This window comes from Cyanistes caeruleus, chromosome 1 (genome assembly GCF_971803275.1).
Source record: "Cyanistes caeruleus chromosome 1, bCyaCae1.hap1.1, whole genome shotgun sequence".
NCBI lineage: Eukaryota > Metazoa > Chordata > Aves > Passeriformes > Paridae > Cyanistes > Cyanistes caeruleus.
In genome coordinates, this window is record NC_141701.1 from 97,616,406 (window position 1) to 97,641,325 (window position 24,920).

General features: G+C 39.3%; 1 protein-coding gene and 1 long non-coding RNA gene across 5 annotated transcripts in view; both read left to right on the forward strand.

The window, feature by feature from the left end:
• Positions 1–4,613: 4,613 nt before the first annotated feature.
• On the forward strand, positions 4,614–8,589 carry LOC111923966 (uncharacterized). Its single transcript, XR_002861374.2, has 2 exons — positions 4,614–4,766; positions 8,467–8,589. It is a non-coding gene; the product is annotated as an uncharacterized LOC111923966 (long non-coding RNA).
• An 8,075-nt stretch (positions 8,590–16,664) lies between these two features.
• Positions 16,665–24,920, forward strand: part of PDE1C (phosphodiesterase 1C) — a 200,250-nt gene continuing 191,994 nt past the window's right edge. For all 4 annotated transcript variants that reach the window (XM_086844064.1, XM_023919566.2, XM_086844075.1 and 1 more), the window contains exon 1: positions 16,665–16,962. In XM_086844064.1, coding sequence (XP_086700190.1) covers positions 16,878–16,962 — 85 coding nt within the window. In that variant the 5' untranslated portion in view covers positions 16,665–16,877. The remainder of the gene's footprint in view (positions 16,963–24,920) is intronic.

Genomic DNA, 24,920 nt, shown 5'->3' on the forward strand with positions numbered 1-24,920 from the left:
TGTTGTTTGATAAGCAGCTGAATTCTTGCAGTCCAGAGACTGTTTCTGTTCATTGAGGGAAACAAATTAGTCAGGGGAAGACATGGGACAAAATGTCTGAAAAGAAACTCTTCATAGAGCCTTGATTTTTGGTACTTCAGTGAAGTAGAAAGAAGTGTGAGGACAAGATTGTGTAAGACGAAGACATGAAAGAAGCTAAGAAGAGGATAGGTAATAAGAGGATATACAACAGTGCTCCTGGAAGCATGGAAAACAGGCAAAATGAGCGAGTGTAGGAAGAAAGGAGGCATTGTGATCCTTCCCAGTGTGGTGGGATTGAGGAATGGCAAGCCAATTGTTAGTGGGTAAAACTCTGCAGACACTAAAACCAGTGACAGACTCAGAAGTTACCCCAAGCTGTTCATCCCAGTTAGTTATCATAGGTAAGAATTTTATTGTCTACAATATACACAAATGTGGTTGCTGTTTTGTGTGCTGGGGACTGAACAATACTTTTGTAACAGTTACTGTCTTGTGGGATTAAAATGACTGTTGAGGACAGAATGAAGGACACCAGAAAACTCTGCTAGATGAACACACATTATATAAAATATACCAAACCACTGACAACTGCTGATGCTTTGCTACTGCACTAATGGTTATTTTTCCTGTTTGCTGATTCACAAAATCAAACAGATTCACCTGTTCTATTTAGAGAGAGGCAAAGTCTTGACAGATCTCTTGACAGATCTACTTTTTGTGAGCCAAATAAATGATGTCTATGCATTGGTCTATGCTAAAGTGGTGGCCATACATATTGATGGAAGTTGATGGTAAAGTTTTGGCAGTGATACAGCAACATTAGCACTACTTAAAGCTGGGATATTGGTTCGATGAAGAGATGTCTGGACAAGGAATCAGGTCGTAAATTCAGCATTGACAATGTAAAGAGTTGTGACTGAAGTATGTTCAAAACAGAACCTTTGTTCTAGAAGTGGTTTAAACAATAAAAGCATTCAAAATCTTGCATATTATAGCCTCTTATTCCCTGCATCAAGTGAGTTGGTCATATTCCTCCAGTTTACTCCCCCAACACCTATTTTTTTCTCTTTTGAGAATAGTGTTTTTTAAAATTAAGTGGCTAACGTTCCTGTTCTGTAATAAAATAGTGACCACTACTTACTTCTGGTATTTATTTACTACTATGACTTCAAGGTCATTCCCTACATCCCTGTGCAACCTGTTGGCCAGACGAGCTCTGGACTCCATAGGCTGCCAAAACAGTCCAGCCATCTGCCCTGTTGTAAGTAGCTACACATCTTTTTTATGTTGTGATTTCACAGCAAAAAATACAACACAAATGTTTGGTAGATGTAAGCAGTTCCTGCACAATCTTAAAATAAAAGAATTTAAAAGATGGAAAAAACTAGTTGAAGCAGATGTAGCTGCCCATGGTATTTTTTTTTTCAAGAAACTAATTTTAAGAAGAGGACACCATTCAGTTTTGTATTTTTTTTTTAATCTCGTCCTCTTGTTTGTTTTTTTTTCTTCTTTTCCTTTTGAAAACACTTTGACATATTTCAGTGTGATAAAAGCCAGACATAGATCCATCTTTGGAAGAATGCTGGTACGTAGTGTGGGGTCAATTTATTTTTCAGGCTTTTAAGTGGAACTGTGTGGGAAGAGATGGGATGGAGTTGAGCTGTGGGCTGTGGGACACACCTGCAGAAGCACATGGCAGCACAAAGGAGCACATGGCAGCAGAAAGAAGCACATGGCAGCACACATAAGCACGTGGCAGAACAAGGAAGTTTGTCTCTGCCTGACCTTGGGGTGAGGAGGTGTCAGTGCAGAGCCCTACGGAGAGGAACCTGCTGGAAGCTGACTGACAGGTGAACAATGCGTGATCTCCCCGTAGAAGGACACTGAGAAATCGTGATGCTGACATGGCAGCATGGGATAGGTCATGTAGTGAGAATTCCCATGAAACTCTCATGAGCAAAAGGAAATACTGTGCCTTGAGAAAGTGTGTAAAACCAGGTCTTTGAATAACCAATTTGGATTCCCTGCCAGTCTGAGTCCATGTGTCAGTCATGCACAGAACTGGAAGAAATTATGAAATCAAGGTTTCAAAAAGAGGTAACACATAGTTTCTTTTCCTTTTAATTTACCATTTCACCTGCAGGGTGAAAATCACATGTCGAACAAAGAAAACAAAGTAACTTAGTTTTACATAATGTCCTATAATACTTTCTTGGTGGGTGAAGGTAAAATAAAATGACTAATAAAATAATAAATAAAATAAATAAAGTGTCTCTTCCTCCTCTGTGTTTTTTCAAAAAAACACATTTAACCTTTTATTCAACATTGTCTTATTTGCTTGTTGTGGTTTCCCAAGGCTCTTACTCCTTAACAATATCTGCATTGTGCGATTGCTTGTAGATCCTGTTGTTATGTTACACACTTGCAGGACAAAAAGGCTAGCTCGTGTTGTACTGAGGTGTGTTTTTCACCTGTTCATGTGATTCTAGAGACAGGGCTTGAAGAATGGTAGGGAAGCCAAGCTGCAAAGTGATTGAACTCTGGGGATGCAAATTAATAGTGACAGTGAATATTTAGAACACCAGAACCCCTTTAGGGTTGCATATGTTAAAGTAATATTGTGTATTTACTTAAATTAAACTGTGTTTATTTATTTATTTAAATGTTACTAAAGTAACACTGGGTATTTATATTTATTATATATAAGATGACTTATATAATAGATTTTGTCAAGCTCAGTGTTCATTATCCTTTAATGAGAGGGGTTTACAGAGAAGGAAGGAAATGCTGCTGTGGACATATTGTCTTACAAACCTTTGTGGGTAAGCTTAAAGCTTAGAAGTACTTGTATAAACAAGTTTAAATGCATGCTCCTTGTTTGGAGACTGTGGAAAATTAGTTGGAGTTTTTAGGGAGTAGAGAAACTGAGTCACTTATTAAAAACCCTTTAGCCCTCTGCCCCAAATCAAAACCAAAACCCATCCCCAAAAAACAATCAAAACCTCCTCCAGCTGTTAGGTATTTGGGGTAGATGCTCAGTGATGGGCAGAAGAGGTAAGTGTTCAAGCCCTGTAAAAGTTAATGGGAACTAGATGCTTCACTCCTTTTAAATCAAATAATTACTTTTTGCAAACCTATTGTCCATCAAAATGAGTTGCATTTGAACGAGTATGTCCCAGAAGTCCCTGAAGTTCTCCTGAAAATTTTATTTCTTTCTCTTCTGTGCCACATACAAACCTCCTACACATACTTTTTTGATGTGCTGCAAACTTGTTCTCTTGCACCTGAAGTATAAAAATTTCTTTGCCAGCTTTAAAATACTATGCCCTTCTTGTGGAAGAAAGAGCAAAGCAAACAGGAAATGAACTTGAAGATTTGACACTGTAGCCTTAAATGTTTCATGATTGCCCTCTCTAAAATGTAAAATATGTCTGACTGACTTTAGAATGCCTTCAGCAGAATGTAGCTTTGGCATTGAAGGAGAAATTAAGGAAAGCATTATAGGAAAGGTTATATACTTCTGCTCACAAACTGAACTGTAATACAGAACAGGGAAGCAACCCAACAGCAGTAACCACTGGCTGGGCTTTAGAATATGGTTACTTCTATCAGTCCATAAGGTGTGATCACAAAAGTCTATCTGTTCTGTGTAGTGTCATGCCACAACCAAGTCATGTCCAGGGAGGTGCAGCCACCAGTGACCGAAGTGAGAAATTAAAGAGAGGTTTCTGTTTGGTTAAACTCAGGAATCCATTTTCTGGGGTGTCACCAACACAGGATTTAACCCAGCATAAACCAGAGATGGAGAACCCCAAACAGAGGCAGGGTGGTGGGTTCAGTGGGGAATAATAGCAAGGGTGGAGTTTAGGGTCTGGGTCCAATAGGGATACAGCAAAGGAGAAGTCTTGGGGGTACAACCTAATAGGGGTACAATAGGAGGGACTATTAAAATAAATGCAGCATACATTAGCAACTTATGAAGGGTAGAACATTTTTGGCTGATATCTTATAAGTGATTTGGGGGTGGAGTAACTCTTCCCAGGTTTATAGGGCACATCCCCCAACGCAGAGGGGTGGAGTCCACTCCTCCTGGGACTTAAAGCCATGCCCCTCACCTTAACACTTCCTGCCCAAAATCAAATCCCACCTCTTTGGGCAGGGGCACTCCACAGTTCTGGGCTACTGCTCCTACAGGCAGCAGTAGAAGTGTTAGTATCTTGCTATTACCTTAAATTATTTGTTTCTTTTCTCATCTATAGGTAATGAGTTAATGAGGTCTACTTGGACTCTTGTCCTAGCATTGTCTTTTTCTGTTGGTATTCATGAGTATGTGAAGTGATTAGTGCACGAGGTGAACTTTTCTCTGCCAAAGTTTGAATTAGTGTCTTCTTCTATGCCTTGTCACCATTCTATAAAAAGCATTTCTGTTGTAGCAAAATCTATGCTCTTTACATTAGAGTTTTGAAATCAGGATGAAATTTAAGCCTCTTCTAAAACTGCAATTCTGTCAGGACTGTGCCTGTGTATTCTCCTAGTGTAATTAATGACTGATACCCTGGACAGGTTAGGAACTCCCCATCTGGTCCCTGCAGAGATGAGGTGGCCTCTTTTGTGACAGTGATTTGACTTGAGAAAAGGTGATTTGTCTTCTGTCTTCAAATCCAGAACATTTACAATACACATGAAGGCTGTATGTTTTCTTCCTGAACACTACCATCTACCCAAAAATATGGGAGACTGGTGAGGTGAGTAGTATTCTCTCTGAATGTTCTAAAGTTTGCAAGTGAAATAGTTTTTCATCCTCTTGAGAATTTTGGTTTTTTTCCATGCATCGCCTGTAATAATTTTCTTGGTCCAGATTGCCTGTTTTGACAAAGTTGTACAAAGGCTACATGAATCTAAAAGAAATTAATTCTTCCTGCATTACTTTTCATAGTCTGATGGCTTGTCACAATTAGGGGAGATGGAGAGACAACACAACATTGGGGTTTCATGCAGCAGAGACACCTTTAATGGCACAGCTCTTACATACCCTGTTCAAAAGTCCCAGTGTTCTAACCTTAATGGCTATGAATGGTTACCATGCAGCTCATTGACCAACATCTGCCTGCTTGTGTTCATCATCAGGGACTGGTTGGGTCTGCTGTGGCCAAAGCCTCCTCCTCTTATGAAGCATGCAGTCCATCTGTATGCTGTCATACTGGCTCTGTGTGAGCACTTGATATTGGTTATCAGGCAGGGAATATTGAAAGAGATTGCTCAAGACTTTGTCTTCTAATCAGCACTAATATGTGCAAAGTATTTATATCAGCATAACAACATGAAAATATCTTTAGCTTATCACCAAAGCTAATTGTCTCATGTGTCACCTCTCTGAAATGTGTATTTAGCTACTATTAATTCTGCTTAAGTCACAAATTTGTGAATACTTGCTGTAAATATAGGCAAAATTAAATGAAAATAACAGTTCTTAACAATAATGGAAAAAATTCACTGTTGCTTTACGTTCTGTTTTAAACCTGTATCCAGATTCAAGTGTCAGGAAGAATTTCTCGCTTGGGTGGGATTAGTGACTACTGTGTTTGTTTTTTTGCTTGACTGTTAATTTTTTTTGCTATGCTTTGAAAAGTTGACTGGGACCTGCTTTCTTGAATGTTCTGGGAATTTTCATGTGTCAAAGCTCCTACCAATGCAGGAACCTAAAGTATTGCTGCTGCCTTGGGTGTACTGCCCTTGATCTCTGTCACTGTTCTCTGGACCATTGTACATTCAAGGCCTGCAGCTCCATTTGGCATGTGAGATTGTCTAGTGACCCGAGGAGTGCAGAGATATAGAAGTAAAAGTGTTGAGCTAAATATCTTTATTTTTGCTGTGATTATGAGGTTGTGGATCCCATGTTCCTTACCATTTGTCATAATGCTATGCTACTGTGTGGTTGGGGTACTCAGAACACTAAAATTGATCTTGTGTAGTGGTCTAGGAATGGTATCCCCTAATTTAGTGCACTTACCAAAATTGCACTGGCTTCCCTCTTTCTTCCAGTTGGAAGCACAAAAGAAAAGGACAAGTTACTGGAAGCAGCAATGAGAAAAGGAAAAACAGTAGCAGCAATAATTACAAATGTGTACAAAGAGAGAGGATGATTTACATGAAAAATGCTCACTAAGACTGAGGCAATGGAAAACAATGGTGGACAGACTCTCTGTCTGCCATGCTTTCCCCTGACCTCAAACCATGCTCACCTTCTCCTTGGAAGCAAGAGCCTCTTTCTTCTCCCTGCCAATGATGATGTGAGGCGGTATAGAATAAACAACCTAGACATGACCACATGGCTCCAGACTCTGCTGCCTCATGGCTAATGGGAAAAACATTAATTCTGTCTTTGCCAAAACCAGGATGTCTTGTGAGAAGAAAAATAGCAAAGCTAAAACACTTTAGTACAGAATTAATTGTGTTGGAGTTGCATGAAAGAACCAGGCTGTCTTATTATGACCATGAGCAGAATGAAACTAAATTGATTTTTTTTTAATCCAACTACTTTCTTGCTCCCTTTGCCCCAACTCTGTCAATACCACTGTGTGTTAGTGTGTGTAGGTTCAATGAAGAAACAGTTCTACTGACACACTGCTCCTTTAATGGTGGACACAAGGCTGATGCTGAAGATGGTGATTTATTCCAAAAGCCAGGTTTTCTAGCAGCTAGCCAGTTATCAGTTTACATAATTTTAAGGTGCAACAAGCCCAGTCCACCATACACCACAATGTGAACATGCAGCAGTCTCTGCCGGGTGTCTCTCATGTCTCTTTACCCCTATTCCAGCTGGGTCACTCTCCCAGGGTCCTCTTCTACTTGGCTGAAGTAGCAGGCCTGAGCCATGATTTCACAAGGGCAACAAGGCCCTTATTTCATAAGGCTTTACCTATATTCTGCATTCCTGCTGCAATCCAAGATGTTTATGTCTCCTCCTGTCCATTCTTCTGTATTCCCTTGTCTCTCCTGAAATCATTCAGGTTGTCAGGACGAGGTTATCTGATAGCTTGGTTGCACATGGCATATTGTAGTGTCAGTCTCATGGATAGTAGTTCTGTTTTACCACACCTTGGTATGTACTGTGAACAACCGGGGACCTCTTCTGTTTTTTCTGCCATTGGTATGACATAACTCAGACTAAAATTTGCATGGCTGAAAGTATTTGGTGATTTAGGTGGTTTTCAGGCAATGCCTCTTCTGCTCCTAGCCCTTCTGAGTAGGCTGAGAATGTGATGTAGGTTTATGGGGACCAGCTGCCCACTTTACATTGCTAGACTTTGGATAGGCAAGGTGGCTTGGAGGAATCCTTGCTGTATGGGTACAGACAGCTCCAAACCCCTACCCAGTCACTGATGCAGCAGTTTTGAAGAGCCAGTGGAACAATGATTGTTGTTTTCCAATCTGCAAGTGAAAAAAATCACTCTGATCAGTCCTGGTACTTAACAATGCAGGGCAGGATTCAACTCCTGTATAGCCACAGACTTAATTTTTAGGCAAACAGATAAATTATAGATAAAAAGATAAAGATAGGCTCTTTATGCATGCAAAGAAAAACAGTGAAGAATGATCCCATCTCTGGAGGTACCTATGCTTCTTCCTTGATTACAGAGGGTGTGTACCTGCATAACTTAAGCTGAAGGCCTGCTTTTCAGATAGCCAGTATTTAAATGAAATTTATTGTGCTCTAGGCTTCCACCTTTCTGCAAAGGTAGTTCAGAGTCCTGGGATGAGAGCTGCCAATTGCAATACAGAGGTTTTGCCCAGAGTAGGTTAACAAGAAGTAGATGGCAGCCAAATGGAATTCTGTTTTGTACAGGGTCTCTTATACTTGAAATAATATACAACACATAGGAACTAGTTTTGCTAGTTCATAATAATGACCATCAGATATTTTAGAAAAGTGTGGGATTTTATAGGTATAAAAGAGAAATATATCTGGCAGTTCTTGATACACTCGCTTTTTAAATGACTTTTAAAAATCAGATTAAAGGAATAAGAGAAATGGAAATCTCATTATGGGCTTTGGCAACAATGGAATTATCTTTATGAAAAATATGCTTGTTGAATCTGACTTTTTAGTGAGAGTAAGATATTAGCTTACACAATATATAATTCAAGGGAAGCTTCTTCAGTAGCTTAAGTATGCTAATGATTAAAGCATCATGATGGGAATCTTGTTTTTAATGATTTGGTGGTTTGACCAGAGAAATAAATTTAGTTAATATTGAAAAGGAAGTAAATCTGCTACGTACATTGTAGGTCTGGTACCTGTTGCTCATTTCCTGTAGCATGGCCTCTACACTGCTACTAACTATAGAGGGAACCCAGAGTGACTTCCCTTAAATTCAGCACTTACTATTATATAACTGAAGCAGATAGTGTGGGAACCTCTTCTTCTCCTCTCTTTCCTTTCAGAGTTGTATTTGCTGATCTAATTCTTCTGTGGACAAGGCAACTTTGCGCTGACCTTCTCTCAAGATATGGGGTAGAGCAAGTGTATTGATATAAAAATATTGCTATAAAAACATGCTATAAAAAGTTGTTTGTATGTGTGCTGTTGTGGTGTGTGGGGCTGTGCTATGTGTATATTGAAAATCACCCTTCTGAGGCTTAATTTCCATTTAATCAAGTAGATCTCTATCAACACAGAAAACATAGTTCTACAAATATTATATAGGCTGCATTAATGTATCATGAAGAGCACTTTAATCTGGTCAGAACCCTTAGGTCTAGGAACTGGGTAGCTGTAGCAGGCAGCCTAGCTTTTAATACCTTTTGAAAGTTGCAGTTGTATCTCCTTTTACTTAGTTGTGTTTATATGACTGAAGAAGGAGCAGCTGGCAAAGGGAGGGAATGGCTTGGGGCAGCTGGAGGGAATTATGTTGTCCATGTTACCTGGATGCTTGTCAATTTTTTTGGATAACTTGAGGAGCATGGCTTTCATGGTAACTCAAACACATTTATTCAAATTGTGGTTTTGAATGGATCAAGTGTAAAAATCCAGCCAGAAGTAATATCTGCAGTTCAGGTAAAAACAAATAGACCCTCAATGTATATGAAAATACAGAAAACCAATGCTGTCAGCTCCTTTGGGAGGAAGGATATGTAATTAATTTACTATGTGGAACAACAGTATGTTAAAAGCCAAATACTGACATGAGTAGGCTGGCATTCAGGACACTGGCTAAGAAGCTGTTCAAGCATCACAGTTCAGTTTTTACTCCAGGCTGGAGGCAAAGGGGCAGATCTTGATTCTAAGAACAAGGCCAGCTCTGAATCTGAAGTTGTACTGATTTGCACCATCAAAGGATCTGCTTTCTAACTCTGTCGTAGCATCCACTCAAGATTTTCACATCCTAGATAAATCATGTCTGTGAATTCCTTTAGTAAAATGGAATATATTTAGAACTAAAATTGTAGAATAGGGAGGGCAGAAGAATAGAAAAAATCAAGGTTGAGTTAGAGAACACAAAGTAGTGGTATAATGTGTGAATTGGAAAGGAAGTTTTTTTTCAAAATTTAACTGCTGTTGTGGTTTAGCCCCAGTTAAATGTAGCTGGTCACTTATTCCTCCACCAGTGGGATGGGTGAGAGAATTGGAAGAAAATGAGAAAACTTCTGGGTTGAGACAAAGTTTAATAGGTAAAGGAAAAGCCATGCACACAAGCAAAGCAAAACAAGGAATTAATTTACCACTTCTAGTTATGGGGAGGTAAGTGTGCAGCTATTCTCAGGAAAGCAGGGCTCCATCACACATAATGGTTAGTTGAACTGGAAGACAAATGTCATAATGCCAGATGTTCCCTGCTTCCTCCTTCTTCCCCACCACTTTATATACTGAGCATGATGCCATATGGTATGGACTGCCCCTTTGGTCAGTTGGGGTCAGCTCTCCTGGCTGTGTATTTTGCCAACTTCCCAGGCATCCCCAGTCCCTTTGCCAGTATGGCAGCATGTGAAATAGAAAAGGCTGTGTCAGCACTCGTCAGCAGTGATTAAAACATCTGTGTATTTTATAACAGTATAATCTGTGTATTACCAGCACAAATTTGAAACACAGCCCAGTACTAGCTACTGTGAAGAAAATTAACTCTGCACCAGTCAAAACCAGCATGACTGGCTGCAGCCCAAAACATCTGGGAGAATGATACTGACTGGGGAATCAAATGGGATGCAATGACTAACTGGTCACTGCTGTTCCACTGTGTGGTGACTTTTCAAGAGGACTAGCCAGAAGGAATGAAGGCAAAACCACAAACAAAGTAAGCATGGTGCAAGTACCATGAGGATCAGAAATCTCTCAGGCAAGATAGAAAGGGAATCTTTCAGTGTCGCTTTAATTATGGTATAGTCCCATGAATAATGTTGGAAGCAGAAGTCTGTCTTTACCACATGCATATGACAAAACTGTGTAGTGTTAATTCTTTTGCATCCTATTTTTAACACTGTTACCTCAAGTTTTATTTTTCTGAGTAATGGTGTAAGTTTTATTGGTTCTGATTTTGGCTGACTTGCTTTCAACAGCTGCTTGCCGTAATACAGAGAATCACATTACACTGGAGAATCATACTTAAGTAGTATAACTGAACAAGACCAGAGAAATAAAATGAAATGAATAAAGACAAATGAAATCTGGTCAACCAGCACTGTTTAGACAAGACTGGAATTAGAGCATTAAAGTTGTTTTGCTGTTGAAACTATTATTTTTTAAAACCTTCCTCCTTCCCCCCTAAACAAAGAGAGAATTTTTCATTTAGAAAATGAAGCTATACCTGGAGACAGAGCTGCTTTTGGCCTTCATGGTACTAGGGACTGCAAGTTAGTGTTTGAAGGAAATACATAGGAATAAGTGTATTTATGAAGATCTTTAAGGCCTTCATGTTCTCTTTTCCTGCTAGAGCTTCTTTCCCACTGTTTACCTTTGCAAATGTCCAGACCAAGTCCTTCACCACTTTGTTTTTCCTGATTGCAAGTTGCACTGGAAAGCTATATGATTATAGTAGCTGCTGATATTGCATTTTTACTGGACACAGGACAAAAGATGGGCATCACTGCAAATTTCATCTAGTTTGAAGAGGATCAGACTGTTGGCAGCCAGCTGAAGAAAGTGTGAGTTATTGCTGATGATCCTGATGATGCTGATGCTCAGCTTAAGCCTCTCCACAAAACTACCTCTTCCAGCTCTCAGATGCTTCACTCTCTCTGGGTATTTGAGAAAGGCATTCTCTAAATAGGAGCTCCAACTCACCATTGGGACTCCCTGCTCACTGCAGTGGGAGTCACAGTGTTCCTCATTTAGGCAACTCAGCCAAGTGCCTGAAACTAGATGGTGTAGATTCCTCCTGTGTTTCTAAAATCAGTAATGCTCTTTCTCTGAGTTGCAGAGCTGCTTGAAATAATTAAGTCCAAGTTCAAAATAATAGTGCATTGTATTTTTCCCTATCCTGTGCCTGGTATTTACTGGATGCATTTGGATTTTTACCCATGGTGTGAAGTCACTTTAAACAGCACAAAACATGTGTTTATTGGGAAGTATAAAGTAGCATAAACCAAGAAAATACTCCAGCAAACTGAAGACTATTCCTTTTTTCAGCTCGTGGCAAGAGAGAAAATGGTAAAGCCTGAAGCAAGCACAAAACATCAGAACAGCTGGTGTCAACCAGCTTTTATTAAAAAGTCATATTGCCTTCTGGCTGCCACGCCTAAAAATAACTTATATGTGGTGAATACTCCCAACAATGACAATCTCTGATAGTATCATCACAACATGCAGGTGGAGTGCTTCTACGAAACAGCAGAAGCTTTCAGGAAAGAAGAGCATCTCTGCAGAAATAGCCTGCAATACCCAAGTTCATTGCTGATTGTGAGAAATACACCAAACAGCTCAAGTAATTACAGCTGAATTTCTTTTCTGAAGTTGGAAATTTTCTTAAAAGATTTATCAATTTTTAGAACATCATGCCCAGCTGTATAACTCTTCTTTGGGATATTAAATGTTTTCAGATGACATTAATACTAGTGGTGAGACAGCCCTCTAAAACATCTCTGAAAAATATATTCTTGCAAAAATTATTCAATTGAAGTTTGTGGAAATTCAGTGGTGGAATCAATATTTTCAAAGGCAGCAGCTCCCTGATCCTTCTGTGGTCTCTCTCACTGGAATCCACTGTCTCAGGGTTCCTTACCACCAGAAATCCAGCATGCTGGGGGTGCCTCTGCCACCCATGTGATCACTCCTCACCTTTGGATTCATAGCCAGAAGGCTTCAGAATTGATACTGAGTATTAGGCTAAAGAGCAAACAGGTAGTGAGAAAGAAAAGAGATTCAAAACAAGCAATAGTAGGAAGTGTCCATGCAGTATTTAGTTAAGCTGTAAACCTCTTTGATGGGGGCTGCTGAGGGTGCTGAAGTTTAAGCTGATTGAACAAAAAACTTTGGACTGTTTATGAACACAGAATATACAGACAGTCCATGAGGTACCCAAACTGGTGGTGATCAGATACTGAGTGTCACCACAGTCTGCCTTGTTCTTGGTGATTTTTTAACATCTTTACAATTTTTTAAGCATTTACTTTTGGGCACCGATGGAGATATGATATAGAGCTTGATATAGAGCACTGTTTTCAGTGGGCCTTTGGTCTTAGCCAGGATGGCTGTATTTGTTTTTTCTTAGTATTAAAAGTCAAGTTATCTAGTGTTTAAGATACCAGAGACATTTCTGAAAAGATAAAAATTCCAAGATCCTAATTCTGATAACTTTAATGACTGGCAGTAAAAAAGTCATACGGCTACCTGAGACCTAAATTTATCATTGCTCCTGTGAAATTTTCTTGTGTTAGGAGCTAAGTAAAGAGGAGCACAGAAATGAAAAACCAGGAAGACAGAACTTCAGCCCTGTTGAACTGAGTGGGAATTTTACCCACGACATTTGTGGAACTGGGATTTTATTTAATGCTCTCATTTTCCATTTCTCACACTGCATGAGCCAGGGGATACAAGACTGAAAGAACAAATTATGCCTTTAGTTAATACAAAGAGGTATTTCTCCATAAAACTGATTATTTTAAAATATAAACTGCAATTAAAAATCTTTCAGTCTTGCTGATGAAAACTTACATAAATAGTATGCCTTTTCATACTGAAAGGAAGAAAAACACTGGTTGGAGTTAGGAAGTGTCTCCTATTTGTTATAGGTGTCTTTTTTTCCCCACCACTTTTTCTAGCAGGTATTTTGAAGATTTGGATGTGATAGGAAAAATGTGTGTTAATATCTTTACAAATAATTTGATAGGTGAAGGTATGGGTGTTAACATCTTTAAAATGGCTCTTAAGGTCTATACTGACTTTGGGCAGCGAGTTTGTTACCAGGCCCAGATAGTATGGCTCCTAAAAGAGACAAGGGTCTGCACAAGCCTGAACTTCTGAACCTTGGGATAAAATGGTAAGTTCAAGGGGGAATATGTGGTAGGCACTTTGAGAAGGCTGTACCTTCCTAGTACCTCAGCCCATGGGGAAAGGAAGAGGGCATTACACAGCTGAGAGTTAGGATAAAAGGGAGGCTGCACCCTCTGAAACCCCGAGTGAGAGAGGGAAAACCCCGTGGGTGTTTGCCCCAGTGAACTCTCTCCCTTTATGTGAATAAAGTTGAAGGATTCCTCTGTCTCCTTTTTGGACATAAATCTCTGGTGTTTGCGGATTTTCCTGACAGATGGGTATTTGGTTTAATTTGAGATGATCGTTGGTTAAAATAGATTTCCTCAAAGCATGCAAACTCTTCTACAAATAGGAAAGTAAAGGCAATATATCAAAGTAACTGCTGTTTTATGGGCTGCCAAATCAAAAGTTGTCATGTAAACTGTGGTCTTTTTACAGCAATAATAATAAATATTTTTGATTCACACTATGCTTTTTACCTCAAAGGATGTTCAGGTAGTTTACAAATGACACATCTATTTCTCTCCATGGCAGTGAACTGCAGCCACAAGAAATGCCTGGTGATCTATATTGGTACTTCCTGGCAGTGGAAGGTAAAAAAATGTACTATATCCTGAATGAATCTGTAGGAATTGTTTGAGAAAGCAGGATGTAAATGCAGACTTGAAATTTAGCCAAGAGCTGAACAGCAAAATAATCAGATAGGATCAGGTATCAAGTTTCTTGATACAATTTGGTAATTCTTTGAGCAGATGGATTAAATTTTAACTAGAACTGGGAAGAAACTGTTTTCTTCTTGGAAAACTTGCAGGTCAAAACCTTTCCCTTTTTACCCCAATGCGATTACCTCTGCAGCTTTGAAAGGAGAGACCATCCCTCTGCAACCAACCTGTTCAGGGCCCTCTCCAACAGTATGGATAATCTGGCTTCTAAACTTACTTGATCACTTTAAACACCTAAGTGACTGTCTTTATTCTTTGTGGTGCAAGTGTTCACTTTGACCTAAATGAGCTTATAAAACTACTACAACTCTTTGTGTTAGTATTAGTATTAGTATTAGTACTAGTACTAGTACTAGTATTAGTACAAGTATTGTAAGGTAGTTCCAGGGTGCTCAGCCACAGACCAGGTCATTTTCTCTCTGTCAATCTGTTCAAAGTGGCCAAAACACTAGTGAAGGAGCTCAAAAATGAGCATCACAGCAGTAGTTTTTTGATCTGGATACTCTCCTGAGAAGAAAAATACTAATAGAATTCTTCTGCTTCCTGTGTGAGTACAAGGTCTGCAGCCAAGGAGGAAGCAGGACTGTCTCTAGCTGCCTTTTGTTTAGTAGAACATTTTTCCTCCCTTAGAAACCTGACTAAAACTTCTCTAGGCATCAGTCAAATCATCACTGTTATCTTCCCACAGTTTTTCTTTTTGAATAAAGTTTCATGGATTAAGGAAGAAAATTGTGTCAGCAAATAATTAAATTTAAAAAACAAACAAAAAACCTGATAGTTCCAAAATATTAAAACTGTTAGAGTTCCTTACCTTTCATTTAGGTAACATTCAACTTTCTGCTTTCTAAATATAGTATGAATTATTCTCTCTGCTTTTGCTGTGTTAGGAAGAGCATTGATGCTTATATGATCTATGTGACCAGTGACAGACAAAATAATCCCTTGAAAATATTTTATACTTGGATTATTTTCCTGCTTTCTGTTGGAGAGGCAGCTACATGATGAATTTCAGTAAACTGCATGAGCAGTCTTCATTGCAGCGGCTTTGAAGTGCCTATAAAGAGCAACAACTCTTTTAAATTCTAGAACTATTGCCTATACCTTTCATGTCAGAAAGAATTATTGGTGTAAGTGTTGGAAATGTTGTTTGTAAGTAGTTGTTTTTGTTTCAAAACAATGACTTATTAAAAAAGCCCAACAAACCCTCATTGCTAGAAGCTGTTTCTTAATGAACTTGTCTTATATTTTTGAAAATCCAAATAAATAATAAAAAAAAAAGTTAACAAAAAAAGCTCTGTTTGGCTGAGGTAGAACTAAGGGGAATTTAAATTAACTGCTGGAGTTCAGTAGTCATTCTCTTCCATCCTTTGAAGAGAGAGGTTTAAAAAAGTGCAGCATTTCTATCTGACTTAAGCTTTTGTTGAGAAAACAAGGAAGGGCTGAGGTTTATACCTTAAACATGATCTCATTTGTTGATGTTTTGTAAACCTTTAGGTGCATTGAGAAAGCTTTTAGTAAACTGTGTCCTGGATATTATTTTGTTGGTATTCTTGAAGTCTAGTGTTTCCAGGTGGTTTCCATCCAGACCAATGCACAGCTTGATGCATTTATGTGGAATTTATGTTTATTCTTTGGAACATAAAAATTGGATCATTTCAATAGCACATTTATAGTTCTAATGTGTATTACAAGAAAAAGAAAGAGTTGCACAGGTTTTTGTGTACACGAATCATTAAGATGATGATAGTGTTTTCTTAGATGCCTACTCATAAAACTTTGGCTTGCAGCTGGCCTTCTTGTGAAAACTTTGCCAGCCTTGACTATAAATTTGTCTGTTTTTAGCATTTGCCTGCCTTTTTCAGTGGATTGCTTGCACATGCTCTGAGTCAACATTTCTAAGCACTACTAGTTAAAAAACTACAGAGATGAGTTTACAAACCATGTGATAAACAACAAGGAGAGGGAAGAGTTTGGAAGTGTGTGTGTGCATGTATGACCATTTTGTTCAGCTTATCAGCATTACTGCTAAATTACATGTGTTTTCCCATGTCCTTCTTTACTGATAATCTCTAGTTCTGTGCTCTCAGTTGGGTTTCTAGACACCTGCTGTTTACATAAGTAGCAGGTGATTGATGGTGTAATGTATTTGGGTTGATTCATTATATCTTGAATTATTAAAACACACTGCTTCTGTTTGAAGAGCTGAAATCTGAGCACAATTTGCTGCAAGTCAGAAATCCCCATGAGTAAGAGGAGCCACAGAAACTGGTTGCAGCATAGCAGGGAATATAGGGAGCATCAAAGGGTAGATAACAACAAAATCTAACCCTTTATTGTTTTTTTGTGTGCTACCTCCTACACAGAGACTTGACAGCTACAGCTGGCTTATTGATTTGGTAGTCTCACACTAATTGACTGCTGGCTTTGATAGGGGAGCCTCTAACCAGTTGAACTCTGAGCAGGCACGTAGGTAATTTGCCAATGAGAGTGTTTGGAGGAGGAGAAAATTCTTGGGTGCACGCCTCTCAGATCTGGCTCCCTGTAAGATGTGAGGCTTGGTGTGTGTGCTGTCACAGGCAGATACTCAAGAGCAGCTAAGAGTGAGCTCGAGTGCTCTGCTTCCACGAGGGAGAGAAAGGCAGCTGCTGAAAGTACAAGCTGGCAGGATCATGACAGACCCAAGTGGCAGAAAGGAAGCATTTAAAAAATGCCGGAGTGCTACATTCAGTATTGATGGCTATAACTTTACAATTGGTGAGCCTGATTTAATTTATCTTCTTTCATTTAGTTTCTTTTCTTTCTTTCTTAGTAGTTCCAGTAAATACAGGTAAAAGACAGCTGTTGCCAACTGCTGTTTGTCAATATATGCCTCTAAAATGTACAGATGCCCTGAAATTTTTGCCATTGTTTTTGCAATATATTTTCTTTTGCCCAAGAAACTTGCCTTTGATATGCAGCTGCTCTAGATCCTTTTGCTGGGTTTTGGCACAGGTTCACTAAGATGTTTGCAGTACTTTTGTTTTGGAACCTTACCTCAGGAAAGCCTGGGCTCCAGGATTGCAGGTTTCCAGCAAGCTAGCTGCATTTCCTTCCTATTGAGCCCAGAATGTCATCCTTGTGGACCTTGGCTTTCTTTGCAATATTTTATTGTTTACTTAAGCAGTATTTTCAATTTCTCTAATCTTTTGTCATTTCTCACTTTGCACAAAGATATACATGTAACAAACACAAGAAGTAAACACAAGAAGTAAAATTACTGAGGCAATGAGAAATATTGAGGAAATACTAGGAATTTTAGGATGGATTGCTGTAGTTGTTTGGAGAGTGCTGTTTCATGTTTATGTTTACTGTCTTGGGGAAAAGTGAGGCCTCTCAAAGTGAAAGGGCTGTTTATGATAGATTTGGTATACAAAATTTGAGGGTTCTCTGAGCAGACTGCTTTGCTACAAATTCTTATCTTACTAGGGTATGTATATATATATGTATCCCTACACATATCCACATAGGTCTTAGAAGCGAAGCAAGCTTACATCTCATTTGAATTTTTAGATTAAGTCCAAGTTAAAGTATATGGAAAACTTATTTGTAATAATCAATAGAAATTCCTGTTGAATACCTTTAAGAAGACAGAGATCCCACTTCCTTGCCATTGTGAAGTCAGGAAAGGTTTTCCTGGGTGATACTGACATAATTGGTCCAGAATTTCATCTAACAGTGATGGATACAAGCTTTTATTGGTGTGGAAGGAGATACCTGTTTAGTCCTCTGATTCATGGAGAATTTGTTTTGCAATCATTAACATCATGCAAACATTAAGCTTGTTTAAAAGAAAAATGGAGAGATATGTTTCATTAAAATATTTTTACATAGTTAAGATATCTTAAGTATCTGTTAATGTTCACATAGCACGCTAAAGGTGAAACTGCCAGGCCAATGCTACTTTTGAAATTTCTTTCTCTACTGGGAAGGCCCTCCACAGGTTGTTGCAATGCGCTCACTTTTGCACCCCCTATTTTAATCTCTTCCACTCTCAGCATCATTATTAGTAGTGGGGTTTTTATCAGTTTGTGTCAGTCTGGTGGATGAACATTTTCTTTTCTTTTCTTTTTTTTTTTTTTTTTTTGTATTTTTTTGTTTTTTTGTTTTTTGTTTGTTTGTTTTAAATTCAGGAACACACCAATAGGAGTGCTGGGCTTGTTGCTCTGCTGTCTTTATTGCTAGTCATGCTCACAATACAGACTAATTTTAAGATCAAATGACTCAGGGTTTAGCACTGAAGGTTGCCTTGGTTAATCAAAATTCTTATTGTATTTCATATCTATCCGTGCCCCAAAAATTGTTAGTGTGGTATGTTTGGAAAAGGGATCTTGGGGCAGGCAGATGTGGTACACTTTGAAAGGTTGAAGCATGCAGGCAGAGTCCCCTTTTTCATCTTTTGTTTTGCTTTCTCATGTCTTGCCACGCTACTTGGCTTTCATCTTAAAGCTGAGGTAGTGTGGGAAGAGACTTCCCTTTTGGGTTCTTTTGTGTGGCATTTTGCTTAAGGCAGAGGTTGTTTCGAGGGGAGGAGGAAGAAGTTCTGGGCACACAGAAAAACTGCATTTCTGCTATCAAAATATCTTTCAGAATGAACTTTGCAAACCTCTATTGGCAGTGCAATGCTTGAGCTGGTCCCTCACCATGCCACCCTGGAAGAGACTGTTTCTCTCCACCCGCAACACACCAGTGGCTCAGATGACAGCAGCACCAACACTGGTGGGGTACAGTGGGTGGCAGAGGAAAGTGGCAGGCAGTGGAGCTGACCCCACATGTGCTGGCAATTCCCGTATGCCACTAGAACTGCTCTGTAAGCTCCTGCCTTCCCAGGAGCAGGCCTTCCTGCTCCTGTGCTTTCCCCTTTGTCTCCCAAAACGTGTGGTTGCTGGCAAATGCTGCCATCTTGGTCAGATGCCATTTTTGCTTTGTCTCCTTACATGCCTGTGATGGATGCCATCTTGAAAGGGGTTCTTCACCATTTTGGATTTCTCTTTGTTCTCAGGCAGTTAATGAGATTTATCAATTTTGTATCTAGTGATTATTTACTGTTTTTTTTTTCACCTATTGTAGTTTTACTTATTAGTAAACTGTTATTTTTTCACTTATATCTACTCAGACTTTGTTTCTCCTTATTGGTGGAAAGGGATTAATTAAAGCAATGGGGGAAAACTCATGATAGAGTGACCCCCTTTAAACTCCTGGTCTTAAAGCAAGACTCAGGTGTTTTTCTGCTTCTTTGGACAATTGTTGCATTGCAGCTCCTGTGCTACTTTCCTTGTTGTGTGTCTGTAGTTGATGCACACAGTGTATTGATTCTATGATCTGTGTATTATATAACATTTATTTTTATATCTGGGCAAGTGTACATTGTATTGAATCACATAACCATAAAAAACTTTGTAAACATGCTATGTAGTATTATCAGCACTGTTGGTAGACAGACCTAAATGATTCATGTATTTGTTAATCATTATACTGAGGAAAGTAAATCTATCCAAGAAACCCCACAGCAACATTAGTATGTGAGGGATGGGCCTAAATGTCTTTTTTCCATCAGATGAGAATACTGGCTTTTGTGTCCTGATGATTTTATAGAAGTTCTTGGGAAATGTTGAACTGCTGCATCTGCTATTGTAGTATTAGCTGAGAGAGAAGGCTGATACCCTTGAGGAATGGAGAAATATTAGTTTGAGAGAAAGTAACTTCCCTGTGGGTGCAAAATGAATCATAGTAGCTGTCACACAACATTTGCAAATTGTTGTCCAACTCTGTTCCAGACAGAGCGGGAACAATACACTGGGAATTTGGGTACGTCCATGATGAAATATCTGTACTATTAGAAAGGAAGCATGGTAATAATTGTAACTTGTATCTTCCCTATCATCACCTCCAATTGTATGGTGGAGAGTACTGGAGAAGGACGTTTGGTTATTCCATTGCTTCTCTTGGTGTACTTGGCAGTGTACAGTCAGGTCTCAATGATCCTAAATGTCTTTTCCAACCTAAATGACACTGTGAAGAGAAAGTATTTTGCATGGATTCACATTTATACAAACTTCTAAGAAATCATGACCTTCACAGTGTTTTGAAAACTGAATACTGATCATGAGACTTAATGACAATTTTAATGAAAATTAGTGGAAGACCTGGGCCTAACATTGAACATGAAAGTATAAGGGCAAAGAAGAAGCCGGGTGCAAGAAGAGCTGCTTGCTGAAGGTTTGTAGTTAGGTACCCTTGTGTCTCTGGAGTTGGCCAGCATCTGTTTACAGAGCAGAGCAGACTAGAGCAGCTTCTCAACAGTTCTAATTTTCACCTTAGCTGCTTACCACACTGGTGTTGGGACATGAGAGCTGTGGGAACTGCACATTTCCCAAAGACTCTACAGATCCCTGCGGAGGAGAGGGATGTGCTGTACCAGAAGACAAATTTGTGATAATACTGTGTGGCTTTCTTCTCTATGAAGAAACAAGGTAGTTGCAAATCCTTTTCCTCTAGATACAACTGTTTTGACAGAGACACTGAGGAGGATTGAGGTGCGCTGGCCCAGTGAGGATTTTGAATGTTCTGCTTTTATGGACTTCTTGCACTGGTAGTTGGTGGAAAGATTGGAGCCACAGTGTGAGCCATTTAGTGGGACTATTCAAGAGCTGGAATCATGCAACTTAGTTTGCTCTAGAAAGCTCAATCTGTCTCAGATGAAGCCTTCAAGATCTTTATTTGCCATGGTTTATGTCACCAAATTTCAGAGTACATGAAGTTTTATATACACAAGATATTTGTGTATATAGAACTCTTGTTTTATTTGAGCTCTTGTTTGACTTTAGTGAAGTTTTCCTCCACTGAAACATAACAGAGAGGAAGTTAAGGCCTTTTTTTCCCCCTGAGGATTGTCTTATCACTGCTGTGCAAATGATAGACTATTAACTCAGAATGCTAGTTAGGTGTTACTTGCTTTTGTAGTTGACTGTCTAGAGGTTGGTCCACTGTCTTTAAACCTGGAAAAATGATAAACAGAAATATTAACAAGAAGATGTTTTCCTTCAGTATTTATTACATTCATATGACTGAGAGCTTAACTTCAGTAAAACTTCAATTTTCTGCTTTTTATATCCAGAAGTGTCTGGCAGCACTGTTTGTCCTATTCAATTTATAAAATAATTTTTTTTAGAATGGATTTATAGAATGGAGTGGTGAGTAGTTCTGCTCTAACTTAGGTGCTGTTGGAGAAGAAGGATGTGACACTGAAACACTTAGTCTAGCTCACAGCAGTTCTTGATAAATCTTGTAGGTAACTTTCTTCATGAAAAGACTCTCTTACATATTTGCATATAAAATCTTTCCCTCCAGTTACTATGGAAGCCCTGAGTTTTGTTTTGTGGTGATTTTTGATTCAAACACAAGGTGCAAATAGGGCAGAAGGTGGAGACACCTGGCTGGAGATGAGGACCCCTATTCTCTTTGTGCTGGACCCTAGACCAAGAGCTGGTCCCCCTATCCATCTTCGGTGAAGGAAAGAAATGCAGTCAGGCCTCTTTACAGACAGCTGATGATGAGTACTACCTGCAAGGAGGGGCCTGAGGAATAATGTTGCCTCTGGTTTTTTTTTTTTTCCTCTCTAGTCTTTGGCCAATTATTCCTGCTCCCAGTGCCTCCTGAATTGATACAAAGGTATTGATTTAAAAATTTGGATTTTCTTGAGTCCCTAAATTTCTAAAGAAATAAAGAGGCATGAAGTCTTCTGTGCATTTTGAGCATAGCCAGGCCTGTTCCTGAGCAGGCAGGCTCTGACAGGGAGAACCTTCTCTCAAGACAATTCCTTCTCCCACGCTGAAAGCCGGAAGTCTGCCTCCTCCTCCTCTTCCTCCTCCTGCTGAGGATCAAAGTCTAGGAGCTTTCAAACTAACTGTTTTTGGGAATTTGTGTTTTTGCTGCAAATTTTCTGTTTTAAACCCTTGTGCTCTACTAATTGGTCTATTGTTTTGATGTAGTGCAAATATAAGCTCATTTTTCTTAGTTCTGTAGCTTTGCATGACTAAGAAAGCGAAAGGCTCCTGGACATATAATTCACTTATTTGTGTACTTGTGCAAATCAAATCAAGGGGCAGAATCCTGATCAGCAGTAAATCATTCACCACTCCACTGCAGTCAGGAGTCACTGCAATGATTTAAACGAGCAAAGAGTCTGTCCTGGTCTTTTCCAGTTAAAGCTGCTGTATGTTAGAGAAGGAACTGCCTTACATACAAGGCAGGCAAATAATGCAGCTTTTCCATGGCTTGCTTGCAAGACTTCATCGAGGTTATGCTGATATGATTTTGCTCCCTATTTCTCCTTGCCAGGTGACAGAGCTTATATCTAAGAAACCTGCTGAAACTCAGCTCCAGATTTCTCATAGCTAGAGGCTTGAGATTTTTAGGTATAAGAAATGAACCCTCATGATTATATCCAACAGCTTTGTGCTATGACTGCATGGAAAGTTAGAGTTGTGGTGCTGGGAAGGATGCAGTAATTACTGAATAGATGCACTTAATGAAATCTCTACTGGATTCTCAGCTGGTGAGTAGAGTGGTTCACTGGAACAACATGGAACAGTCACTTGGGTCACATCTTCCCTCTTGTTGTCATAGAAGCTGCAATCAGTCCCCTGAAAATTTTTCTTAGGTGTAAGTATCATCTCTTTCCATTAAATGGCAGTGCATGGTTTGTCTCTTGCTGCTGCTGCATTTCATGACTGTTGATTTAGTGCCCTTTCCAATCACCTCACTCCTCATTCTCACTGTTGGGCAGAGTGATGAAACCTGCCAAGTGTATTGGGAAAGGGGAGAGAGTCACTACTTTTCTGGGTGTTGGTAGTTTATGTGAAGTAATACTGGTAAATCTGGCAAGATACTGCCAGTGGCATTTTTCATGTCTAAAGTGCTTAATGCCATTAAAGCCATACTTGCTTCAATGCGGAGATTTAAAAGAAGGAGTTAAAACAGAGTATTGATTTTAAAATATGGAGTGTATTTGTGTGAGTAAATGGTTTTGCATCACAATTGCAGACCACTTGCTAGAGAGGTGTCTCTGAGAAGAGCTGTCTGCTGGTACTCACTGGCAGATTGCCAGTGACAGTGAACTGTGAAGCACCACTTGGTTTCTATATAAACCAGAAGTTTCTATGCACACTTTAGTCATTGATCTGAAGTTCAGTTGCTTGAAACAATTATATCAGATGGTGTCATATCACCAGCCCACCTCTGTTAGAAGCTTTAGAAAGCACACAACCGGAAAAGAAAAAAGGTCATAGTCCTAACGCCTGCTCCAGCAGCTTATGAAGTTGTATAGTGTTACTGGATGGTATGGTTGACTTGCTGTGTTGAATATTAATGAGAGATTTATTTACCAGGATTATCTTTTGTAGTTTTTTTCACATGTTGTTCTTTGTGAGAAACCCTTCCTATTTGTTCCACCTGGCAGGTGAGCCAAAGCAGCATTAAGTTTTGCTAGATCAGATTTGATGTTACAAGTCAAAGGTGGCAAATACTGCCCTGTTTTTGACCTGCTCTCTGAAGCACAGGCAAAAATGTATAGAGTCTTTTCATATCCTGGTATTAAGGTTATGCACTGCTCCAGGGCAGGATTTATTACTTGGCCATTTGGACTCCTGAATGGAATCCTAAAAAAGTCTTAAAAGTCCATTATATCTGACCTCATGCTGCTAAAAAAGTACATGAAGAGTGCATGCACTGGTGCCAGAGTGTTTCTGTGGAAATCCTCAGCAACATCCGTGGAGTGACAGTGATTGAAGGGAGCTGGAAACTCAGTGTACTTCCATTACTGCAATATAGAAATATTTGCAATATTTCTAGAGCCACAGAGCTGTTCACATTCAACCTCCTGTTCCTGAGACAGAGCACAGAAGAGTGAGAAGGGAGAATTCTCTGATGATTAAAACTGAGTTGCTGAACAGTTAAGGGGAGGAATTATGATGAAGTCTCTTCGAATAAGAGGTTGTAATGCTCCTTTTCTACTGCCCATGCAAACCTGCTGGTGTAGGTAGACAAAAAAGCAGTAAACTTCAGGGCATTTTCGGTCAGAGCCACCACTGATGTACTTCAGCTGTGAATCCACTCTGCTGTGTGGCATGCACAATAATCATCTATACAGGATTCCTGTGATTAAAGGAGCTAGCAGGTCTGCCTCTTCTTGTCTGTCAGCATCCAGATGAAGTGTTAATGTTATTGTCAAAGAAAGGAGTTTCTTAGACCTCATTTTAAATATGCATCTGTGTATTTGTTTGACTTTATGGAAAGAGAAAGGTAATGTAACTATGCAGCAATTGTACAAAAATTTAGGAGAATTACAAAAGACCGAGGGTAAAAGTCAGAGAAGACCTGAGATTTAAAAAAGATCCAAGTAGAGGAATTGTAAAGGCATCATTCACAATTAATTGCCTTCCTTGTTTAACTCTTTTGTTCCATTGGCTTTTTGAATTCCATGGGGAAACATTAGAAGTGATATGTAGGAAAAAAGGAATGGAAAAAATTACATGTTCAGAAATAGATATCGGTGTCCTCCAAGGGAAACACAGAACAAGGTGTGGGCTTCCTGGCACATGCTTCCTCAAGTGTTATCTAGGTGTGCTCTGGGTCACCTCTGGGCTTGAATGATGCCTGAGGTCCCTTTCTGTCCA